Source organism: Triplophysa rosa, linkage group LG13 (genome assembly GCF_024868665.1).
Source record: "Triplophysa rosa linkage group LG13, Trosa_1v2, whole genome shotgun sequence".
In the NCBI taxonomy this organism is placed as follows: Eukaryota; Metazoa; Chordata; class Actinopteri; order Cypriniformes; family Nemacheilidae; genus Triplophysa; species Triplophysa rosa.
This window is the reverse complement of record NC_079902.1, coordinates 12,794,144-12,819,464: the sequence shown is the minus strand read 5'-3', so window position 1 is coordinate 12,819,464 and position 25,321 is coordinate 12,794,144. Positions and strand designations below refer to the sequence as shown.

Here is a 25,321-nt window from a genome sequence, read left to right as displayed (position 1 = left end):
TCTGTTTTAAAAACAAACAAACAAAAATGACTCTATAGGTCACATACAGGAACGTCCTCTATAGTTTCTTACAGACCAAAGATCTTTGATTTGAGACATTGACATTTCATTCAGCTATGCTATGAATATCTGTGGTGTGGGTCACAGCATGTAGATCATTTTTCTAATCTCCAACCTTTTAAATTCACATTTAATGTTTGGGCTGAAGAGTAGTTTCTTATACATTTCACTATCCAGTCTAACTCATCATACTAATAATATTAAGAATAAAAAAACGTAAAGTATTGAGCTTTGTTCAAAAAAATAAATAAATACAGAGGCACAATTTATGTTTTGTCCGTTGTAAACCAAGGCAATATGTTGTTAAGACTACAATGAACATATACTCAAACTATAGGTCTGTTTTTTATCTGATGTAAACCATTTCAACAAAAGCCACCTCTTAAAACAAGTTCCTGTCTGGTCATGTGACTTCCTCAAGCACTCCGCAGATGACAGAAAAGAGTGACTTTCAGCCTCTTCCTCCTCTGGTGGCTTTTGTCACTCTTTAAGTGGGCACTGAGGCGGTACGAGTGACATGCGTTGGTGTAGCGCATCCAAGTTTTGCAGTGCCACAGCTATAAAGTTGTGGACCTCAGGAGAATATTACCCACCCACCACTGGATCAAGATGCTACGGCGGAAATCATCCAACGCCTCGGAAAAAGAGCCGGCCCAGGTGCAAAAGAAGAAGGTAAGAGTCGGCGTCATTTTCTGCTTGTGTGACTGTGTTTTGAAGAGGAAGACGTGCAAGGGCATGAGATGATGTTTTATTCCTCAGTGGTCCTCTCTGGAGGTCTCCAACGTCCCACAACCAAGACCAAAACACATCCTGATACAAAAATATAAATGCAATGTGATGTGCTTTTGGCCTTATTGAAAGCTTGTGCTGCATGTGGCCGAGAGGGATGTTAAAATGAAATTGTGAACAAGTCTTGAGATTTTTAAATCTGCAGTTTAAGAACTGAAATAGTATGATTGTTCAGGTTGATACGCATGGCTGTGCCCGGGTTCCTGTAGACGCATCACATCTCACCACACATCCTGAAGCTGTCGGAGCAAAGCGTCCAAACAGAGATCCTCAATTCAAATTGACACTTCTGCGTGTCTGCACTCGTTCCACTCCAACACGTCTGCCTTATAGCGGTTATAGTTTACAGAATTGATCTTATTTTCCATTTGATCTCGCGTGTAAACGACAGTTTCGATATGTCTCTTTCTGTGAAACTGCAGGTGCTTAGTTTGTTCCTGTCACTCGAGATCTGAATGTTTTGGCTGTTGTGCGTCATAGCCATCTATAGATGTTCTTTTAGAGCAGTATTTTGTCTCATTTCCATATCCAGAGCAGAGGATGTAGTGTAGAGTTGATGTTCTGTGGCATTTTATGGAGGACAACATTTATACGGCAGTTTCCTCTTTAGTCATGGTTGAGTTATGGGTAACCATATCAGTCGATATCTGTCAAATTGCAACATGTTTCAAAATCTTATGAAGCAGCGTTTTGTCATGTGTTACATTATTGGTGTATTTAGTTGAACCTTGTGGGAAAGTTTGTAAAAATTTGGAAATAAACTTTGCATTGGTGGCCTGTTAGTTAGAATTGATAAATAATTAAAAAAAACTGCATCACGGGAAGTAAATTCAATCCTGTAGTTTTTATTTACTGTCTGAACAATTTCTTGCAGCTTGGGTTGCTTACTGTAGCAGAGTGCGTGAGTCTGTTGTCTGGATTGTGCACATCTCTGCAGGGATTGGCTGGTAACATACACAAGGTTGCTTTTAACAAACCCACTTCCTGTGCTGAACAAAAAGTGGCAGAGTAAAAAGTTTAGATAAGAGACAAAGTCAAACTGGAACAAAGATATTCACACAGTGGCCCACAAAACCATACACGACTATCTTAGCGGTGACATCTTAAAGCGTCTTAACAATATGAATAAACTTTAAGTCTTATAAAAGTATTTCCAGCAAAAACACTATGTACTTAATGTGTTATTATTTTATATTTAAAAAAAAACGTTATGTGTTAGACACTGTAATGTCAAATGTGAGTGAACATTTATGAAAAGCCACAAACACAAAAGTTATTTACCAGTTATTCCAGCTAACAAAACATTTGTGTGTTTCACATTGTGTAATTTATAGTTCTTATTTCTTCACTGGCCTCTGGGTCTAAAGAGGTTATTTGTACATTAGAAGAGTTACTCTAGAGGTCCGATAATGCTTCACAAATATTGATCTGGATATATTCTTATGGAACTACATGAACAGTTAATGGGCATTATAAACGAATCTGGAGTTCATGTTGCACAGAGATAACATTTTAAAAGCATCATGCTTGATGACTCTATACCAAAGGTTAAACTTAGAAAAATGTGCAATAGTACAAAACAAAATACAATAAACATTGATAAACAAGACAGTAATTATTTATAATATGTTAAAAAAGTAGCTTTCTTTCTGACTGTCATTGCAGTAATAGATGGCTGGACAGATATAATGAAATAGTCATGGTAATACTATAGTTCTGTTACTTTAATGTCTCTCTGATTTTATTTACTGTTCACAGCTGTCTCTGCAAAGGTCCAGTAGCTTCAAAGATTTTATGAAGCCAAAGGCATCATCTCCTGTAGTGAGTTCTGAAGCCACTTTAGATGAAACGGTGGGTTCCTTCTTAACTTTCTGTGAAATCTCACTACACACATTTCTAAGCATTTTCAAACCTTGCACCGCTAGAATACACTTGGGCCTCACAACTGCTTCATCTGTCTACTGCATAGTTTTAAAAATACCTAGACAGGATATTATTTTTCATGAGCCAACCAAGCAGAGAGCCTGTGATGTCTGCATGTCACGCATAACTTTAACAGGTGAAAATACAGAGAAATATCATCTGGCTATGAAATGGTTTATGAAAGTTCATTCTGAAAATGTCCATCAGCATTCTGTGGTGACGAGTGACGTGCGGAGGAATGTAAACAAGGTTATTGTAGCGGATGGATGTAAAATCCCCCTTTGCGTTCACATGTAGTTTTGTTTTTTGATAACTGCACACATTGACGCTCAGAGTAAAGGATGAGCCTTTGACATTACTGTCAGAAAAAGGAGGAGCCACATTATGACTCACTGTGGCAATGACATGCAAACCACAGACTTAACGGGAACCCCTCATGAACACACCGGCCCAGCGCTTCAAACTAATACTGTTTAACTGTGGTTGAAAAAAATATGAGCTGATTCAGCCCAGCTAGGAAAGTGTCCTGAAATAACATTACATGAGTTATTAATAACAAGAGAAAGAATCGCAAACAAAATTTAAGATAAAAAGTGTCATTGAGATCACAATAAATCTTTAGTAAATCAACGCAAATTCTATTAAAAGTCTCTTTGACAAGAAATAATAAAGACATTTATATTCACCGCAGTGCACTGAGCAACCAGTCTAAATGTGAGAACAAGCAACACAGCAACAATTATTCATTGTCTGTAGCCCTTTTTAGACAGGAGGAAGTTTGATGAGACAAGAAGACAAGTTTAGGTGCTACTAAGCAAGTGGGCAGTAAATATTATTCAGTTTTTGTGACTTTTTTAGCAGTTGGAAGGTGCACCAGCGGATTCTGGAAAAAGTAACGGGAAACTGGGAAAGAAATGGAGAAATGTTATAACTCGCACAATGACACGTAAAACGTCCAAGATGGTACAGAAAGCCCTTGCAGAGGAAGGGGTGAGTTAAAAAACAAATCTTACTGTACATATCGCTGTTGTCCTTCTGAAACCTTGTATGTCCATATTTGGTGACATAAATCATTATTTTTAGTCATTGGGTTTTGCAAATATCTAACTAATAAAAAGTGTTAAAAAGTGCTTGTCAACTTTGACAACAAAATATTTAATCATTGTTTTTTCTATTTACTGAAAAACAGCTAATTTGGACATACAAGGTTTTGGAAGGACAGCGACGATATAAGATATATTCATATTATACACTGTAAAAAAATATTTTTAGGGTTGTATTTTGCAGAATTTTCACGTATTTTAAATAAATTTAATAAACTGCACATTTAGAAGTTGAGTGTAAAATAACATCAACAATAAATCTGTCATTTTCACCCCAGCTGCCCGAATATTTTTACAGGAACGTTTTTACCGTGTATATCTGTAAAATAAAAGAAAATGAAAAAAAACTACTGTAAAAACTTACTGCAGAAAATTCCTTCATATTTACACAGTATATTGTGCCCTATTTAAGTAGATTTCTTTACAGTGTCCATATTAAATCCCACTACAATTATTTCAAAATGCTGTATAGAGAATATTACAATCAATATATTGTATAAGTCTGAGAGAGCAGACTTGAAGTTCTCTCAAATTTTAAAAATGTGAAAAAAATCTATTATTTCCATTTTTGGTTAAAGCAAGCCAAGTTTAGATAACAAACCTCTTGTTAAACATATTGAATTTGTCACCCCCCTGTGGATGACAACAGTATATTTCATGTTTTTAGCAGCATCTCTCCCATAATAGTGGTCTAGATATGTCATAATGTTATTCTTAAAAAATGATCCTCCTATGTTATGTGAATTCCAGATTGAGAGTGGAGAAGATGGCTCGATGTCCCCCATGTCTCCATCTGACTGGATGCCAGATCTCACTGCTGGAAACAGAACATCTGTTTGCTCCAACAGCTCAGAGGACACAATACACAACCCTCTATCACGTCAGCTCTCTGGATGTAAGCCTGCGCTGGTAATCTCACACCGGCACAATATGAAGCCGTAATGAGAAGATAAGCTGATTTGATTTCGTTGGTGTTGTGTAGGTGCTGACAGACAAAGTCTGGACAGCGGCTTCAGTCAGAGAGACAGTATGAGACTAGAGGACAGCACCTACACAGGGCCTTTCTGTGGAAGAGCTCTGGTCCACACTGACTTCACCCCCAGCCCGTATGATATGGAATCTCTCAAACTGCAGGTATATATTAATAAGGGCCATATAGTTTGTAAAAAAGTTTGGGGGGAATAAAGTACTGACATTTTGTTCAATGCACAGAAAGGAGACATCATCCAAATTATTGAGAAGCCACCGGTTGGCACTTGGACTGGTAAACTCAACAACAAAGTGGGCTCTTTTAAATTCATCTACGTCACGATATTACCAGATGAGGAGACGCCACCAAAGAGGAAACGATGTCTCAGTCGGAACAAAGCCAAACCAAAAAGCTTAGAGGAAGTTCTACAGAGAATAGGCTTGACAGTAAGTCTTGAGTTTCTTTATTACATGAAGAGCCAAACTGATTTTAATTAAATCCCTGATTAAAATGAAGTCTTGATAATGCATCACAAGTTAACCACTGAACATCATTGTGTCCCTAGGAGCTGGGATCTCTCCTGTCTATGCATGGCTTCCAGAATTTGGAGGACTTCAGTGGTCTGAAGGAGTCCCACCTGAACGAGTTAAACATTACAGACCCTGAGCAATGTGCCAAGATAATGAAAGCAACAGAACTGCTTCTTGACTGTAAGCACATGTTCAAAGTCAAGATCCAAAAATACCCGAATGCTGTTTCTTAAGTCTTTGTTTTTATTCTATTGTTGAAAGTTGCAATCTGTTTGGTGTACTAACCAAATCTTCTTTATCTTCTTCAGCGGAGGACGAATCGGACTAAGAGGAGAAAAAAACTGAAATGCCAAGAGACTCAGGCTGTTACGAGAGCACAGAGAACCTGGTGAACGGACGCGACGAGCCTCCGGCGGATTCTCAGGAAGAGCCAGAGACAGATCCTGATAGACCGATAAAGCTGGATGATGTTCAGCAGCAGCTGGAGGAGATGAAGGTGGAAGAAAGTGCTGAGAGTCAAGCAGAGTGAAGCTGTAACAGAATTTTACTTTAATCTTGCTTTTCGGATGGATTGAGAGTAATTGTCATATCCACATGCTGGACTGAAACCCATGGAACAAAATTCATTATTTTAATGGCATTGCCTATTGAGAGAGATGGGAGAGATGGTGTGAAGATGCTATCATTTTATGGACATAATTCTTGTTTATGTAACACCGTCACTTTTGTGAGGTCATAAAAACTGAAACCACAATGAAAATCTGGGAATTAACAAAAAGAATAACATTTTCATCATATATTAAACAGGTTAAATATACAATGCATTTTTTTTCAATAAATAGTTTATGTACTATTGTATGTATGAACCGTTATTCTCTACTATCTGAGAAATGTCATCTTCGTCCCTTTATTTGTAGTAAAAGTAGCATTTTATATACAGTACTACTACTAATTTACAGTTTTCTTTTTTAAGATGAATGTACAGTTTAATATGCAACAGGTGCACTCAAAAATATTTGTTGTGGGACGAAATGGAAGGAAAAGCACATTGGTTAGTTTAGTGTACATGCATATTCTTTTGCTATCCATTTCAGTTCCTGTTTATGGTAATGATGGTTATCGTTTGGTCGTGGTGGTCATTTTGTTGTCACGTTTCAGTTTCTATGCTTGATCTGTTATAGCTGTTTTTTTTCTTTGTATTGATGTCATGCTTTCAGCTGTATTTCTATAAGTGTCATTTCCTTTTTCAACTAAATGTTTTTTTTTACAAAAAATGTCAATGTTCATTAAGTAACTGTAATAATACCATATATAATTTAATGAACATACACATACATACAAATTCATAAAGTAGAAAGTGAAGCGTACGAGATACATGATCACAGTGTTGTTGCCAAGCAAAGTGAACATCATTTGTGATGGTTTATAACGTATACATTATGCATTGTAAATAGCTAGAGCAGACCATCATTTCCTAATATTCCAAACCTACACAGCTCTACACGCACTTGGCATTAAAAGTTTTGATTTCGTTGCGTCTCAATAGGTAAATCAGCACATTGGCTGTACCATAATTGCACGTCAAAGTTAAAAAAAACAAGTTGGGATTCATTCAACACAACAAAGTACATTAACATATATTCGGTGATACCTTCAGCCTATCAAATGAATATTCACATCCTTCATACAGTTACAGTGTAATCGATCATCATCACAATTGTTCACACAAAAGTACTAAAAAAATCCCATTTGTTCAACTGAAAAATGATCTGACAGAAGCACATTCTGAGGGACTAGTGTTAGCTTTAAAATTAGTGTTACATTGTCTGCAATAAAAGATTTGTACCCTTAACATCAGAACAACAGGATCTAACAGTTAAACTACATCACAAGCGTTCCAGTTTATACACTGCTGGATGACACCGGACTGTCTGTTTTAAACAAAATCCCTATTTTACTTACAACAATACTGCCAAATCTACTCATCTGAAACACAAAAACACCAATGTGTGTTTGTTTATCAAAGGTTGTGAAATCTGTGTAAACACACGAGTCCATAGCTTCCTGATGTCTGTGTTCCCTTATGTGTGGTCATCAACGTACCACAGTGAGATTAAAAAGGTGATCAATAAAGTTGTATTCTAATAAACCTACGCTGGGGCAAGTTGTCCTATCTCAAAAAGTGAAAAGAATGTGTGAAAAAAAAAAATACTGAATCTGAATCCAAAATATGTCATCAATGAAGTTGGTTGGTTGGTTTTCAGGTCTGCATTTAAACCTTTCATGTTAAAAGTCAACTTAATCTGGCATTTGTTCTGCCCACAGAAACATCCTCATCTGTTGTCATATGAGTAACATCTCTATCTGAGAAGACTGAGAATGACTCGAGCATTTGTATGATGCTGGAATGTCAGAGATGGCTGCGGGATTTCAAATAAATTACTACACATGGAGGGAAGATGATAGAAATCATACCGTTGATAATACAGCCATGTTTTTCTACTTATAAGTAGTTTGCAGTGTTTCCATTTTTAAAGTGTGTACATTTACTCGATGGCTTTTTTGCTTTCTGCGATACATCAATGTTGTATAAAATTGTGTGAGTAACATTAGGACATGTAAGTTTGCAGATGGTCTTGGTTGTATGTTATAGGACAGCATACTGTAGATAAGGCACTCATACTGATGTCTGTCAACAGCAGCTCGGCCTGTTCTCACTGACACACAACAAACGTACACGCACAGCTCCCACCATCCACTCCGACTGTAAAACTCTGAGCTGATCTGTACGATCGATCCATCATCAGATAAAAGCAGTTTTATTGGGCCTAATGTCATTTTAACTGCAGCAGAAGCTATGGCTAAAGCACTTTCCTTTCCACTTTGAAAACACAAAAATATCTACTACGGAAGGTGGAAATGCGTGTTTCACAGGGTACACAAATGGTTCGAAGGAATAAAAGAAGCAGGCTATTCAGGAACATGTAATGACACTGCAAAAAAGACATTTCACAAGCTCATTGAGCGAAGGAATTTTCTCATCAAGCCTCTGGGCTGTCCATTGTCAGTCTATGGCTCTACATAGTTCTCGTTGTGTGTTACGTCATGCTGTGATTTACAGAGGAGAGAATCAAGACCTCTAGATTTTGGAGTGTTTGAGTAGGATCCAGGCAGAGGGCTCTGCACATCAGAGTCAAAAAGCCCAGCGATACATGGACTGTTTTTCTGTGTGTTATGCACATTGAGAGGTTTGGGAAGTCTGAAAAACGCTGCTCAAGCTAGTGGGCAGATTCTTTGATGACCGTAGGAACGACAGCGATAGGGGACGATGGGTGCGGATTACTGGACGAGGGAGGTTTCTCTTCTTTTGGGGAATTGGTTTTCTGGGTGCCTGCACCAATGCTAGGTTTGGCTTCATCAGGTGTGTGTTCGTTGGGAATCAGAGGAGCTGTGTGTTTCTGCAGGAAGTACAAAGAAATCATTAGCTAGCAGAACTTCACATGGACAGCAGATCATCTAGTGACATTATATTTAGTGGAACATCTAAAAAAACATAATTCACCTTCGAGCTAATTACATCCTTTTTAAAAAAAAAAAAAACACTCATTAAAAATCACTACAGAAATTCTGATGATATTACACAGCTTTTGAAATTATGTATTGTAATTATGTACATATGTCAAAATATGTATTGTACAGTAGTGCTATTCTGATTTTTTAAACATGACATGTGTCAACATTCGTGTATATAATTGTTTTGTTTTTTAATTTTGAGCCATTAGTTCCTGTTTATGGTAATACTCAAAAAAATGATTTTACGATACTGCTCACTTTATTTAAACAATTCATTTTGTTTTCACACCATTGTATTAGGTTTTATGTTAAAAATAAATTGCATTCTGCAAAGGGACTAAAAACTAAAAAGTTATTCTTTGGCTTAACTAAATGTTTACATTTTAAATTAACATATTTCAATCAAGTAGATCAAAATAATATTTGATGCTTGTTCAATTTACTTAAATAAATCAAGTTAACACTACACAATTATTTTGAACCACGTTACTTAATCCATATGAGTAGAGATACATAAATGACTTTAGTTGTATTGAAGTAGCGTTACAGAAACTAGGAACAGGATTTCCACTTCCCATCATGCTTTGCACGGGGCTGAATATAGGGAGAGTAAAAGCTGCAATAAAATGTTATTTTATACAAAATGATGAAAAGGGGATATTTGTTCATGTTTAATACTAATAATGGTGGGTTACCATCGTGGTAAAGTGTAGAGCATGCGCTTGGGTTGAGGACTTGTTAACCAGATTTTAAGTTGCTTTAATTAAATAAGCAAGTACTTGGGGTATGCCGTAAGTGTAACAAAACCAACTTCTGGCTAACTCCAAACAATAAGAGCTATATTAAGCTCAATTACTGTCCATAATTGAATTAAGTTAGTTTAAAGAATATTTTTCAAAATGACCACATAATGTAGTCAATTTGCTTTCTAAGTCATATTCTTGATCTGTTATAGCTGTTTTTTCTTTGTATTGATGTCAGTCTTTCTCTCAGCTGTATTTCTATTAGTGTCATTCCATATTATCAACTAAATGTTTTTTTTTTTGCAAAAAATGTCAATGGTTATAAAGTAATTGTAATAATACAATTTATAATTTAAGAAACATACACACACACAAAACTTCATAAAGTAGAAAGTGAAGCATACGAGATACATGTTAAAAGATTTTAGTAATGTGTTTTTTTATCTGTTATATAAATTTTAGTCACTTTTTGAACTTTGCTTAAAATACTATTGTGTGCTGAGTGTACTTAAAAAACGTTAACAAATTACATGAGACCATTTCAAAATTATTTTCAGTTTTTCTAAATTTAGTATTTATAGGTATGCGTTTTAGTAAAATAATATTTTTTGTTTATTCTGTTTACTACTAACAATATTTCTCCCAAATTTCTAATACAATTATTGTTTCTATTTGTATTTATTTGTAGAAAATGAAAACTGGACAAACAGGTAAAAATAACAAAGAAGATGCTCATATTCATATTCACTTTTAAGGAGTACAACAGAAATATGTGAATTTTGGAAAAGCTAAAAAAAACTGTTTTCATGTGTCTTGTCATGCTGTCAGTCTTTCACATTGCTGTTGGGTGACTTTATATCATTTCTGAGGTTTGATTTTGTCACATCTAAAAATGCAGATTAAATAAAAATTTGGAACGGTCTCATCATTTTTTTGTCCGCGGATGTATGTCCACAGAAGAACTATAGGGAAATTTCCAATAATCATTCTAAAGATTTCTACCCATTTAATCTGTGGTGGGGCCCAGAAAATGGAGAGAAAAGACCTATAATTTCTTTACTAGTTAGTAACAGTTACCCAAGAATGTCATGTAATGGTTATATAAACATCCAGGTCTTACATATGACACTGTATAGACTACAGCAGACATATCTCAGGGCTCTGCATAACCATTTACCCTATGAAAGCCACACCAAAGCTAAAGCAGCTTAATGCATTCATTTACTCTACATGCTTCTATCCACCCCCCTCTACCCTTCCGAGCTCTCAGGGTAATTGATTTAGGCTTTTGTGCAGACTAATTCCTCAATGCACTCTATAGCAGCGAGCAACATCCGTGCCAAGCGTGCACTCACTCATTTGCTCACACACTCTTAATAATTGCTGTCTTACTGTGGTTTGTGGTGCAGGAGGGCTGATTTTAGTTGTAGGAGCAGCAGATGCATCAGAGGGGGCGGGGCTAGATGGGTCTTCGATCATGACCCCTCTTCTGTCCAACACACTGTTAGATAAAAGAGAAAGATGGATATAATTTTGTGTTACTGTAACTCCACATATTAACATTATTTCTGAACAGTAATGTCTGGGCACATTTAATATAAAGAGAAATACTCAAAATGCTCCTACCTGGGGTATGTAGGTCCGCACAGAACCTCACAGCAGTTCTTGATGATGTGCTTGTGACTGTAAGGGTTCTGGACACGGTTCTTTCCTGACCACGAGCCTTTGATCTGTGCAGTAGATAAAAGACAAATAAAACTTTAAAAAGGGCAAAATGTCAGAACTGCTACTGTACGCAACCGAATAAAAATCCAGCATTCTATCAGATCTTCACTCCTCTGTGATGTTTTATTTTGCTAAGCATAAAAATAGGAGCTTATAAAATATCTCTGTAATCCTTTATTTAGATGTGCAGTTTCATTTCTAGCTACTTTCCCAGGGGTTTCACTTGATCTACTCAAGCACTTCAAGGTTCCTCTTCTTAAAATGTAAGATAAGCTTTCTCTTCCATTACGGTTTCAACTGCCCCATGTATGGCAGGCATTATGATAAGAGGAAGACATTCTCATCTTACATTTCGAGTCATTGTTAATAAAGTTTTGTTAAAGCAGCATTTTGTAAGCAATGTGCCATTATCCACACTAACAGTATTGCAAATATAGTGACTGTTTCCAAACACGTTTCCTAAAATGCCCCATCATCCAATGCTCAAAGAAACAGGTAGTCCCATCCAAGACTCACTCTGATAAACTAAATGTTGAATGCTACTGTTTGTACAGTAAGTCACTTTGGATAAAAGCATCTGCTATGTAAATGTAAAGTGATTCTTTGCCGTTTAAGGTTGTCATAGAATCAAGTAATATTTTCTCTGAACACCTATTTCAGCTATACAAAACACTCACGCCAGATTCTTCAGTTATGTTTTAATACATTTTCGTTTTTTACCCGAGTTTGATTGACAGCTATGGCTGTGTGTGCAGGTATAATTATGTCTATTATTAGCAAGATCATAATTATTTATGCCAATCAACCACAGACAATCATTGCGTCACACCAAATTACTTCTACATATTTCCATTGCACCTCTTTCTCTTTCCCTGTCTCTCTATCACTCGGTCTTTCTCCTCATTGCTGGGACAAGAGAAGCTCGAGGGCAGGTGTGGAAAGCAAGCATCCTAAATGAATCATTAGGGTTAAGTGTGAAAGCACCACAAGCCCAAAACAACATATTCTGCAGTCTAACATAAACAACTAAATCATCAATAACAACTATAGAGAACCAAGGCGTTATGAATGTTTACACACACATACAGTACGTATGTGATATGCGCTACTTCCTGGCAGGTACAAATCTTGTATTTACTGGAAATAAATTCCATGTTACGATGGTCCCCAGTGCTTCCTTATCACCAAGACAGCACTGTTGCCAAGGTGACTGCTGGATCTAGTGTGCTGAAATGCTCTAGGGCAATGTGTATATCTTTCCAGCCATGTGACAAAGGCAACAGTAGACTTTGGAACAGACGGGAAAAGCAGACTTACATCCTCATTGGTTGTCTGGTTGAGGGAGATCAAGTAGGTGTGGAAACCAGTCAATCCCACCACGGACCAGAGGGTAAAGAAACAGACAAGAACCTCCAACACAGTGGAACCGAGTCAAGGAAACATCCGGCTCAAAATATTTACAATGTTCAGTTGGAGACTCCCTGAAGTTCAAAACAGTTGCTTAAGCTTTTTATTGAACTATCAATCACTGTTGAACAAATATTGAACTTTGATACGGAGTCAATGCTTTGTTGTGCAATACAAAGCCTGTATGGTTTAAGAATCTAAATGTGCTGTTGTTCAGATACACGTGTCAAAACAAAAGCTGTGTGTCTGTTTAAATGTAGGAATTGTGGAATGTGCACAGATCATCATATTGCATGACTTCTTTATGAAGAGCTTGTTTTTTTTTATTATCTTCAATGACATTCAAGGATATGTTCCAGGTGTTTCTTTAAGAGTATTCACAAATCCTGAGTGCACGGAACCTGTAAAAAACAAGATTTGGTAAATGATCCTGCATGCATGTATCAACACAGTATCAGATGCGTCGCTCTTGCTTTCTCACATCATTACATGAACTGGATTTTTCACATCCACCCACGCTCTGCCAGAGTTGATAAGTTTGCACTGTTCACAGGCACCTTATCAACCAGTTTTATAAAAAAGAAAATTAAAGGGTCAGCTCCAAAACAATTGAGAAAAATTATTTACATTATGACATTCCAAACCCATATGCTGTAATTATTTTTTGTAATTATTAATTAATTATGTAATTATTAATTGTTTTCATTTGGAGCTTGACAGACATTGGTACTACGAACTGGTGTTGTACAGAAAAAGAGGTGCAAACTAGGGTTGTCAAGGTACCATAAACATATATTACGATGCTATACCAGCTCAAGTTTCATGTTCATAGTATAAAATAAACCACAATTTTTATGTTATATAATAATATAAAATATTTTTTATTATTATTTTATTGCATGATAATTGTATTAAATAATAGATTTGTTGAATTTTGTTGTATGTTAATTTTATTAAATAAACAATTTGTTGAATGGGTGCTGTAGTTTTGTCGCATTTAAAGAAACCGTACGGTACATTGACATCTAGCGGTTGAGCTTGGTATCACAGTTTAAAATCAAAATATTTGAGTGGCAAGTTTAGCCAAGTAACGGTTCTCGGTTTCTTTTGCTTGTTATCAGAAATATTCTACAGGCACTCTATTATTTGCGAATGTGTACCGTAAGTTAAGGGCAGTCCACAAACACGCGCATATGCAGTAGAGTTTGTTTATGTTGTTGCTTTGAAAAAGTCTATAGTAAATATACTACAGTATTACCACATTTATTTAATGTACACAACAATATTTTGTAGTATTAACTATAATAATTAGATAAATTGTAGCAAATACTGTAAGATAAGACTCAAAAACACTAGCGTCTAGGAAAGTTTACTGTAGTAAATACTAAAGTACACTAGAAAATGTTTCACATGGGAACTTATTCAAATGTGCGACAAATTTAATTCATACAGGAATGTTTATAAAGGGAAATATTCCTTACTTTAAATGTAAAACTAAAGCGGCCAGTAGGTGGCGGAAATATTTTATTGAGTCAGTAAATCATTCAACCAATTTCTTCAAAATAGCTGAGTGATCCAAGAACGAAGCAAGTGTCTTGAGAATCATTATCTCGTCCGAGTCGTTCAAAACACGGATTGATTTAAGAGAGAGACACCACAAAAGGCAAATGTAAAAAAAATTCAAATAAATGTCGATACGCATATGCTATATTACTTATGGTACTACGACACTACTGTTTAACAGTTATAGCGGCATTGTGGGTATTTTGAATCTTTCGCAATGCTACTGTAGCACCTGTTGTGCTCACCAGACATAACCAAAACAAGTTTTTAAAACATATTTTTTAAATGTTTTTTATAATGACAGAAATTCTTTTTTGTTTATCTGTTTTAACAAAGTGCGTTTTGCTCCAAACTGAGATCACAAGCTTAGAGCAAATTGAATTGTCCAGACTCTCTCTCTCTCTCTATATATATATTTACAAGAGCATCATGGTCCTTCCAATATCAAGACACTCTTTTTGGACTTTAAACTCTAGCGTTTGTCTGCATATTGAATGTCATTTATAGCCGCTTGTTTTCCCATAAGTCATGACCATAAAGCCTGTTGACCATCTGTGCATTTAAATGATTATTGATGTAGTTTCCTCTTTCAAGTAATCTGATTCTGTATATCACGACTCATAAGTGACGTTAAGCACACGTGCATACAGTACATACACACACACACTGTTCTCTTGATACTCACGCAGAACCACATGGACGATGTCAAAGGCGAAGATATAGATGGTGAGCAGAGACAGGGAGAATGTGAACAGGTAGAAATATCTGTAATTCCTCTTGCCTACACAGTTTCCGACCCAGGGACAGTGATGGTCGAAGCGATCTGAGGGAAAGTTGTGAAAGAGAAGAATCTTTAGAGAATCTAATTAAAACCCTTTATAAATAAAGACACATCAGAAAGTGAAATTACTCGTTTAATGCCAGTTTTAGAAGTTGGCTGGTGGCGGAGAACAGCAGATATTTTTAACCGCTTGGAGAGAGATGATATAGTTGTGTGTGTGTGTAGCAGGTGCAGGCAGCTCAAACAAACAGACCACTGTTTAGGATGACAGTGCAAGTAGACCAAAGCTGAGCCCTCAGAGAATGCTATACTAATATCACCATATGTATCTCAGTGACCTACAGTGTGTGTGTGCGTCATCAATTTACTATTACACTGGTGTCAAATGCGTTTAGAATTCCTGTGCATAGACATATTAAACAATAATGTTTCTACGATTCCCCCCCCTCCAACCATCATAACTGCCTGCACCACATTATCTTTTTGTGCCTAAAATAATTTAAATCTAGTACAAACACCCACAAACCTCCAATAAACTCCACAAAATGCCTCAGCTCTACAAAACAACAGATTGCTTTCTAAGCTTTTTTATACGGAGAGAAGGTAAACAGTTCCCACTGAGATGTTTAGGCTTTGAGGTTGGTTGTTAGTGAATTGCAATGCGGTTGCAAAGACGTTCTCAAGGGTTTCTAGTGTGTTGCTGAATTGAATTAAAATGTATTTAACAGAATTGATAAAACTGTACAAAATAACAAGTATCCCATATACACTTTAAAAAACTGTTGAGGATAAAAACACAATAAAGCCAAAGGCTTATTTCCATTGCGGTCCTCGATGTTGATACAAAGAATAAAGGCTATGTACAGAAGTGACAGAAAAGACAAACATACCTCCTAATCACATATTAAAAGTACACAATAGAAACAAATATACAATATAAACACAAATCCAACCACAATGACAAAGCTACCTAACTAGCATCTCCTAACAACCATTTTTTCAATACCCTTTAAAGACTCCTCAATTCTGTTATACTCTTTATAGATGTCGGCAACTTATTCCATACTACTGCACTAGTATATAAAAACATATTATTCCCCACCAAGCTTCTGAACCTATAAGGACAAATGTTAAAATCCCTACCCCTAGTGTCATAAAAATGTTGATTTCTCACCATATGAAAGTAATTCACTAAATAGCTTGGAACAACATTATTAAAAATCTTACGAGTCATACCCAATTAAAAAAACACTCTTTTTTCCACAGGCAACCAACCCAGCTCCTTAAAACAGTCACTTGGCAAATGCATACGAGGATGCAGTTTTAAAATTATTATTATTAACTTTTTTTGTGCTATTTGTAATTTATTCTTCATACTCTGGGAATAGCTACTGTACCAAAAAACTGTTGCATAATCAAAATGAGGTTGAATCAAGGCACTTGCCAGCAATTTTAAAGAATAAACATCTACAGGGTATACACAGAAACCATGGAGCTAAATTTGATACTTTTTAAGACATTTTTACACACATTTTAAGACCTAATCGCCACATCAAGTTTTAATCGGTTACATTGGCTACACTTTAAAGGGCTAGTTCACCCAAAAAGTATGTGTATTAGAAAGAGAAACGAGGCTACACTAATCGCCTTCTGACACACAGAGTAGTACGCCTCACGGTTATTCCCAGAGACGGCCCTCAGCCATGCTTCCAACTCTTTATCCTCAAACCATTTACACGAAAACTTGCATTTCCCCATTAGTCAACGATGTTGTTTAACAACTGGGTGTAAATGACCTCCCACTATTCGCCTATACTTAATAATTAAATTCAGGCAAACCTTAGCACATGATCTCTTTGGACAAATATGAAAAGATGATAAACAATTTCATACCTTGGAAAATGGCATTTAAGACATTTTAATATTTTTTAAGGGCCTTAATTTTCTCTAAATTTATTTATCAACTTTTAATACTTTTTAAGACTTTTAAACTTTTAAAATCAATTGGTACTTTTCCTTGCTCAATGGATAGATTTAATATATGTGATACATAAGGGGCTATCACATCACTGAATCCTTAAAAAAATTAGCTGGAATATTGTCAATCCCAGGAGCCTTATTTATTTTCAATTCACTAAAACAATTGTAGACCTCAATTTCAGTAACTGGGCTCAATTTGAAAGATTCATGAACTACACCTCTTTGTCCATAAAATGACTGAATCACCTTCTCATTATAAATATTAGGGCTTCCTGGGATTTGCTCACGAAAGTTATCAGCTAATGATATAAAATAACTATTAAAACCATCAGCGACCTCCTTTGGATGAGAAATTAAGCTCCCTTCCAACTTTAGATTGATTTTTGAACAATTCCCATTTACCAAATCTGAAAAAACAAAATTCTTTAACACTCCCCAAAGTTTTTTAGGTCCCTGTCTATTTTCTCTTATCTTTAAAAAAAATCCTCCTTGCTTCCTTGATCCTATCCCTAACCTAATTTTGCATTTATTTATAACGCTCAAAACTAATAGGATCCATATCAGTTATCATCAGATAGTTATCATCCCTTAATTTAAGCAGCTGGAGTATTTCATCTGTGATCCACGGTTCAGATCTTTGCTTAACTATTACTTTCTTAATAGGTGCTACCATGTCTAAAACCTTACAAAATGAGTCCTTTAAACACCCCCAAGCTTGGTGGGATGTTTCTAGGATGTTCTTGGTAGAGGCTAGACTGTTCAGAGTGGTTGTTTGCATCAAAACAGATATTTGGGTTCTTGGATGTTGCTGTGAATGCCACAAGTTAAAGGAACAGTTTACCCAAAAATTAAGTCTTCATTTACTCTTGGCCACCATTGACTACCATAGTAGTTTCTTTAACTTCAATTCTTTAATTTCTTTGATTAATTTCTTTGTTCTGTTGAACACAAAAGAAGATATTTTGAAAAATGTAGGAAATCATACAGTTCTGGGGCACTTTTGACTACCATTGTAATTGTTTGTACAATGGTAGTTAATGGTGGCCAAGTTTGGTTACAAGCATTCTTCCGAATTTCTTTCTATGTGTTCTTCAGAACAAAGACATTTATACAGATTTGGAACAACTCAAGGGTGAATAAATGATGACCGAATTTTTTTTGAGGGGTGAACTGTTCCTTTAATGAGATTTCTTCATTTCTTCAGTGCAAGCATTTAGAAAAGTAATCAGACATGATGTTTATCACAAGCTATGAAGAATAAATTATACACTACATTTAAATATAAAGGATTAGAAGTTTGTTAAAAGCTAAAGTATGTCCAGCAGCAACAGTGATGGTTGCTATGGAAAACTCACCCACACAGTTGTCACAGATGCTGCAGTGGGAAGCACGAGGGGGTCTGAAGATCTTGCAGGTGTAGCAGTACTTCAGTTTGACTATCTGATTGTTGATTTGCACATTCTTGATGCGAGGGGGAGGCCGCTGCCCGGCCAGGACATTCCCATTGGCCGCTTCTGCAAGAGAGTCAGATAGAAACAGTCAACGTGGCAAACGGCAGCCTACAAGTCTCGCTCATTAGGATTCATATGAATGACACAGTATAGCCACTGAAGGAGCATTAACACACGACCACTCAATACAGCATCTCAATGACACACAGCTTTGAAAACAGTAATAGATCACACTTGTAAACGTTGAGAGTGTGTGTGGTTTTGCTAAATGAGCAAAATTCAGGTACAGAATAGCTGTGCTTACAGTAGGGCTATTATTTTGTTTTGGACATTTAAAGAGATAATTCACTCAAAAAATTCTGTCATTTACTTATATGTCATTCTAAACATGTATGAGTTTCTTTCTTCTGCAGAACACAAAAGAAGATATTTTGAAGTATGTTGATAACCAAACAACACTGGACCATATTGCTTACCATTGTATTGACAAAACCACTGAGACCATTTTCAAAATACCTTATTTTGTGTTTCACAGAAGACAGAAAGTCATACAGGTTTAAAATGCCATGAGGAAAAATAAATTATGACAAATTTCATTTCTTTGAACTATATCTTTCTTGGTCTTGGTCTGTTTGCGCACTTGAATGTTTTGAGTGCGATTTGACTGAGTGAAATTAACATTTAACACAATCAATAATTCAGAAAAGGAAGGATATCAACTGTTAAAAAAATATTATGTTTAGAGGCCATTGTGCATCAACAGGTACACACAAGATTGGTGAATTTTTAAGGGAATGTTCATGCATTTCTACACATTCCTCTAGAAATGTACATGTTAGTACAGTATATACAACCACGAAGATGATTAAATCATTTTTTGGTTGACTTAGTCCTTGGAATCCTCAATTTGTTTAAAAAACAAACCTCTGTTGTAAATAGTTAATGGTATCCTCTACTCCACTGTAACTAGAGATTTGGTTACAATGAGTGGATATGATGATACCAATAACTATTTTTCATATTTTGTCTCCTTGAATCTAAATGCACAAATCTCAAAGATGCAGACTAGATATTACTTCTGATCTATGTTCATCCTTTTTTGAGCCCAAGCATTATATGAGACACTTTCATCTAATGATAGCGACATTACTGAAGACAAACCACAAGACTACCTTGTCACGCTCTGAAAAAAAGATAATTTCCTAACATTTGTCAGCTCCCTGCATGTGTCCAAGAGGCAGAACTACACTGCATTCTCTGAATTCACATGTCTGGCTTGGATAAAACAGTACATCTGTGACGGATCTGAGCCAACATTAGGCTATTTAACCAGCTGCACATACGCATACAGACAAAATTATCTAACAAAATAGCATATTAAAACTAGGATGTTGAATTGGAGCGATGGTAACAGAAAATTTTGCGCTGACAGCCCTTTTTATGCAGAGCTGTAATTTGCACATGAATATGTTGTACAAAAGTGAGCGCAAACAGAGATGTGTGGATATTTAATGATATTTAATGACATCAGAGAACACAGGTTTATCAGGAGGACAGTTAGAAATAATGATGTCCTGGTTTAGTGAACATCAATAATAAAATACTGTACCACCTCAGTGCACATCTGAGCGTTAACAGTGATGCTGATAAAGGTCCGAGGAAGGATATTTGCAATGCTTAATAAATGTAAATACACTAATATCTTCATGCATAATGTACTCACAGTGACCTTGTTAGGTATGTGATGAACAATTTCTTTAAATTATTGATCTTGTCTTTATGGTTTTAGTGTAATATTTTAATTTATTTGACAAAAAATCATGCATCATTTTAAAAAGATTTTTCCTTCAAATGTGTGATTTTCTTGCACTTTTTGACCTAACTTAGAATTATTACATAACATATGCTTTGTTCTTACTTAATAAATGTAATATTACCTATAGGAATTAAACAACGATTAACAGTTAAATATATATCACTAATGTTCTTATCCCAAAAAAACCTCCTTGGCATTTAAGGACTATTAAAATATAAAAAAATGTTTTTATCTGGATTGCTGTGTGCTCATTTAGTTTAATGTCATTATTAAAGCCGGTCCTTCATGAACTTAAAGGAACAGTTCACCTAAAAAATTGACTTTCCATGGTAGGAATAAAAATGACAATGGTCAAGTCAACGTGGACCATTTTGGGGTGAACTATTCCTTTAAAACAAGCGGTGTTTGAGGGTGTGTTCTGTATTAACAACAGTATGTAAACATAAAATAGAATTACATTTTATTGTATTTATACATTTAATCAGCATGGGTGTTGAAGGTAAAGAAGATAGACTGGAATTAAGGGAGGAGGAAGACAAGAAGAGAAGAATATGAGGGTGGGGATTTAAGGGGGCTCATGATAATAATTGAGTTCATCTTTACAGTAGCTCAGGTCTTATAAAACAGTGACAAGCTGGTGACTGAAATGCAAAAGACAATATTCCCTAAGAGAGGAGTGAGCAAGCACCACACAAATGAATCGCCAGGAGCAATGAGAACAGTTAATCTAATCTAATTAGTCCAATGCAATGACGCTAACCTTTCTGACATTCAAAGTAGGACAAGTTCGCTTTTTTTTTTAACTAAATACATATTAATTTAAAGATATAACCCAGTTTTTTATTTGTATTTTCAGGTCATCAGTTTTGCTGCAGGGTAAGTGTGTCATTTTTTGTGGATGAAAATTTTCCTTTTTTATTTAATTTCCTTTTTAATTCAAATTAAATTATTCATTTTTATAATAAACAACTTAAAATTTGTAAAGATTCTGTCATCATTTACTCTCCCTCTTGTCAATTCAGACCTGTATGACTTTCTTTATTCTGCAGAACACAAAAGAAGATATTTTGAAGAATGTCATTAACTGGCCCCCCCATTCACTGGTTTTGTATCCATACAATAGAAGTGAATGGGGGCCAGTGCTGTTCAGTTACACAATCTTCTTTTGTGTTCTGCAGAAGAAAGAAAGTCATACAGGTTTGAAATGAAAAAAGGGTGAGTAAATGATGACAGAATTTTCATTTTTGGGTGAATTATCACTTTAAATGTCTTAAATGAATACCCCAGTTAAACTGTTCTTTAAAATTTTATGTTATTATAAAATCTCAAAATAACATGGAAACATTTCATGTCAGTCAGAGCTGTTTACATCTACAGTTGCACAGTCTGACCTTAAATTCCAAAAAGCAGATTTTACCAGATGACAAGACAGCCGTGATACGCAACCCATTAACCTTGAGAGGAAGTCAAGAACACAAGACGTCCAAGATATGAATTCACGGTTGAACACACCCAGCTCTTCATTTGCTTAACTTAACAAAGCGATAAATAAAACAGCAAAGCTGAGCTTACGATGTCCCACTAACGCGGAGCACTACACTATTCACTGGGTCAGAACACCCACAGGTGGCACTGACGCGCAAACCTCATTAAACCTCAGTTCACTTCCTCTGAACTCAGTTAACTTCACACTCACCGATCTCCATCTCAATGAAGCTGGCCTCCTCCGGCAGCGCCCGCGGCAGCACCCCTGGGTCACTGAAGCTGGTTTTCAGCAGCATGGCCATCACGAAGAAAAACAGCAACACTGCAAACACAGGGATGGCAGGAGACAGGTGCACGGCCAGGTACGGGCATCTATAAGGGACAAATGATAAACAACAAGGGTTAGAAAGTTGTTGGGTTAAGTTGCGCCACTAGCAGCATTAAACGGACTTGATGTAAGTTTAGGGCGGGACTAACATCGGTGTTGCTGTCTGATCTGAAATTAGGCAGTTTGACTTTACAGGGTTAGTTTAACCAAATATAAATAAAAAGTACAGTACTTAAAGGGATAGTTCACCTTTAAAATGGAAATCATGTCATTATTTACACATTTCGAACCTGCATGACTGTCTTCTGGAGAACACAAAAGAAGATATTTTGAAAAATGTTGAAAACAGAAAACCGTTGGTCGACATTGATTTGCATTGGTTTTGTGTCCATACAATAGAAGTCTTTGGGGACCAACAGTTTTTGGTTACCAACCATTTTTTTTATTTCTTTTTTTGTGTTTTGCAGAGGAAAGAAAATCGCACAGGTTTAAAATGACAACAGGGTGAGTAAATGATGACAGAATTTTCATTTTGAAGGTGATCTATTCCTTTACATTCTTTAGTTATTCATATTTTATGCTCTTTCAAACCAGCATGATTTTATGTATCGCTTTTTTCTTGTTACTCCACAACTTTGCTAAATCCAACATGAAGCCATTTCAGTCTCTTTTAAAACCGTATGAGCCATCTCTGACCCTGCTCAAGCAAAGGAAGAGATAAGTCATTGAGAGAGACGGTTTTCTAATATTTGTCTGGCTCAGTCTGCTCTAAAGACATTCTTTTCATACACAACAATGAAGCAGTCAGAGCTTATGTTTACTATGAATGACTGTGCTTTCTCTATCCCTGCCGGCAGACAGCCATACAGAGATGAATGTGGTTTCTCCCATAAATTGCGGATGATTTGGGTCCACTAAAAGTGCCTCTCTAGCTCAGCCTGCAGCAGATTGGCCGGCTCCACAGGCCACTGCATTGAGCTATTAATAGGGTCACGTTTGCGCTCCTCCTCCGTTCAATGCTGAAATCTAGACCAAGCATACTACGGTAATGTATGGCTAATACAGTACATCACTGTAATGGTTCACCATCTCAAAGGGTACATCCAGCCACGGGGGGGAATTTGCCACATTTACTTCATTAATTATGTAATTTGCTATATATTCAGGCTTATCTGTAGCCATAAGAAGTTTTTCACAAATTTTATCATTAACATCAGATCACTTTGATAAGTAATCGCTCATCTGATCTTTAAATGATGTTGCTTAAGAAATCACAAACTGAGCAAAATAAGTTGCATATTAAAGCAGGGCTTCCCAAACATTAGATGGGTTAGGGGCGATTCACATTTTTTGCACATAGCACTGGTGCTAGAAAGGTTTAAAATTTGGTAGCACAGGCCAAACTGTAGGAGTATAAATCGTCTGTTGTCATCATTAAAAAAAATATGCAAGTTCAGTTCATCATGAATAGACATGTAACTGACAAAAGACATTAATGTTACATACAGATGAATAAATTAGGGCCGTATCATTTTTAGATTACCTAAATTTGTTTGAATATTTCTCAGTTGTGTATTTTTCCTTTTTAACTATACAATAGTGGTATATTTGTCCACATAAATTACAGTAGTAAAACTGCAGTAAAATTCTTAGATACTATAGTGTTTTTGAACTTTACTATAGTATACAATGTTTATATTAGTAATCCACAACACTGCATATGACTATGACATCAACATGTGTAACAGAAGTTCTCCTACACTGCAGTGCATACCAGAACTCCGGTTTGACCAGCTCATTCGAACTGTACATGACTGGGCGTGGCCTGTAACCCTCCAACGTCCTGTTCAGTGCTGTAATGCTAGCACACAGTACAGTACAATGAAGTAATGAAATTCAGCAACAAAAAAGGATCATTTCCAGTCACACAACTTCAAGTGTTGAGTAAAACGGACACATCACACTGGTGTGTCAGCATGCCTGAGCCCTCAGCATTGTCACTGGTACCGGTAAGACTGGCTGGATCAGTTTGATCTGTTCGGTTTTCAACTCTCGGAGAAAAATCCAGAGGAAAGCTGGTCGATAAAACTTTCCACAGACCACATCCCGAGTAGACTGCTGCAGGGAAATCCATTTATTATTGTGAAAGCAGTGGTAGGGCAGGGCGAAGCAAAAATGAGGAAAAGTCTGTGTGTGCGTGATGAATAACATCCCCTCTGATGACTTTAAGCATCCTGGACCAGCTCCGTCATCAGTTCCTCTCACAGCCCTAAGCTTCCCGGACATTACGCATCATCCGGTGCTGGATGTGACCTCTCTACCCAATCATCAATAGCACAGATAAGCCGCTCGGAATAGCAGATTTCGGTTTCCTGACACCTAAATGAGCACATAACACTTAATGGGTTTCATATAAACAAAATTAAAAACCAAATGTTTGTATTTAAGTGGACTGCTCAGAAATTGTTTGGCAAAGAACTGTGGTATAAGAACAGTTAAACAACCCTGGTATCTCGAATCACACAAACACAAATAATAACACAAAGCCACTCCTGTCACTGTGTTCAAGCATATCCGCCCTCCTGTTTAGCCTACCTTAGTGAATTACACACTTAAAATGTCCAACACAAGGGGAAAGAAGTGTGTTCTACAGATCAGACAACATAAAGCACATCTGCAGTGTTTTGTGGTTGGGTTTAAATAGGCCTTACTGTTTGTAAAATCAATAATGCCGTTTCATTGGTCTGGCTGGTCTCTAGGTGGAAAACAGCGAAGGATCCCCGGGGCAGGGAGGACTGACAATCATCATTACTGATTGCTTAGTGCTTGGAGCAAATATGCTCTACTCCACCAGCAAGCAAAATGAGAGGGGATTAAAAAAAGCACCTGATGGCCAAAGAGAATTAAACATCAACTGTGATTTAGGGCATGTGTGTAGACAATATTACTTACTTGACACAAGTGGGTGGATAATACATGTTGAAGGTGATGAATATTGATAGATGATGAGTATTTTCGAGTATTTATAATTATTGTTTGGTTCCAAAATGAGATAACTCCGTTTTTTAAAATGATCAAAAATCATGTTTTTTAT

The 25,321-nt window shown here is 36.3% G+C and overlaps 2 protein-coding genes across 2 annotated transcripts in view; one reads left to right on the top strand and one right to left on the bottom strand.

The window, feature by feature from the left end:
- The first annotated feature begins 498 nt into the window (after positions 1-498).
- On the top strand, positions 499-6,538 carry sash3 (SAM and SH3 domain containing 3). The gene is made up of 8 exons (XM_057349270.1): positions 499-732; positions 2,608-2,700; positions 3,631-3,762; positions 4,626-4,770; positions 4,858-5,009; positions 5,088-5,291; positions 5,411-5,555; positions 5,684-6,538. The coding sequence occupies exons 1-8, from the start codon at positions 670-672 to the stop codon at positions 5,701-5,703; spliced, it is 954 nt and encodes a 317-aa protein (XP_057205253.1). The 5' UTR covers positions 499-669; the 3' UTR covers positions 5,704-6,538.
- Positions 6,539-6,666: 128 nt separating this feature from the next.
- zdhhc9 (zinc finger DHHC-type palmitoyltransferase 9) overlaps positions 6,667-25,321 on the bottom strand; it is a 31,332-nt gene continuing 12,677 nt past the window's right edge. The window contains exons 2-9 of the mRNA XM_057349269.1: positions 22,111-22,271; positions 18,503-18,661; positions 15,072-15,209; positions 13,178-13,224; positions 12,734-12,838; positions 11,318-11,421; positions 11,084-11,192; positions 6,667-8,833 (exon numbers count right to left, since the gene is read on the bottom strand). Coding sequence (XP_057205252.1) covers positions 8,654-8,833; positions 11,084-11,192; positions 11,318-11,421; positions 12,734-12,838; positions 13,178-13,224; positions 15,072-15,209; positions 18,503-18,661; positions 22,111-22,271 — 1,003 coding nt within the window. The 3' untranslated portion in view covers positions 6,667-8,653. The remainder of the gene's footprint in view (positions 8,834-11,083; positions 11,193-11,317; positions 11,422-12,733; positions 12,839-13,177; positions 13,225-15,071; positions 15,210-18,502; positions 18,662-22,110; positions 22,272-25,321) is intronic.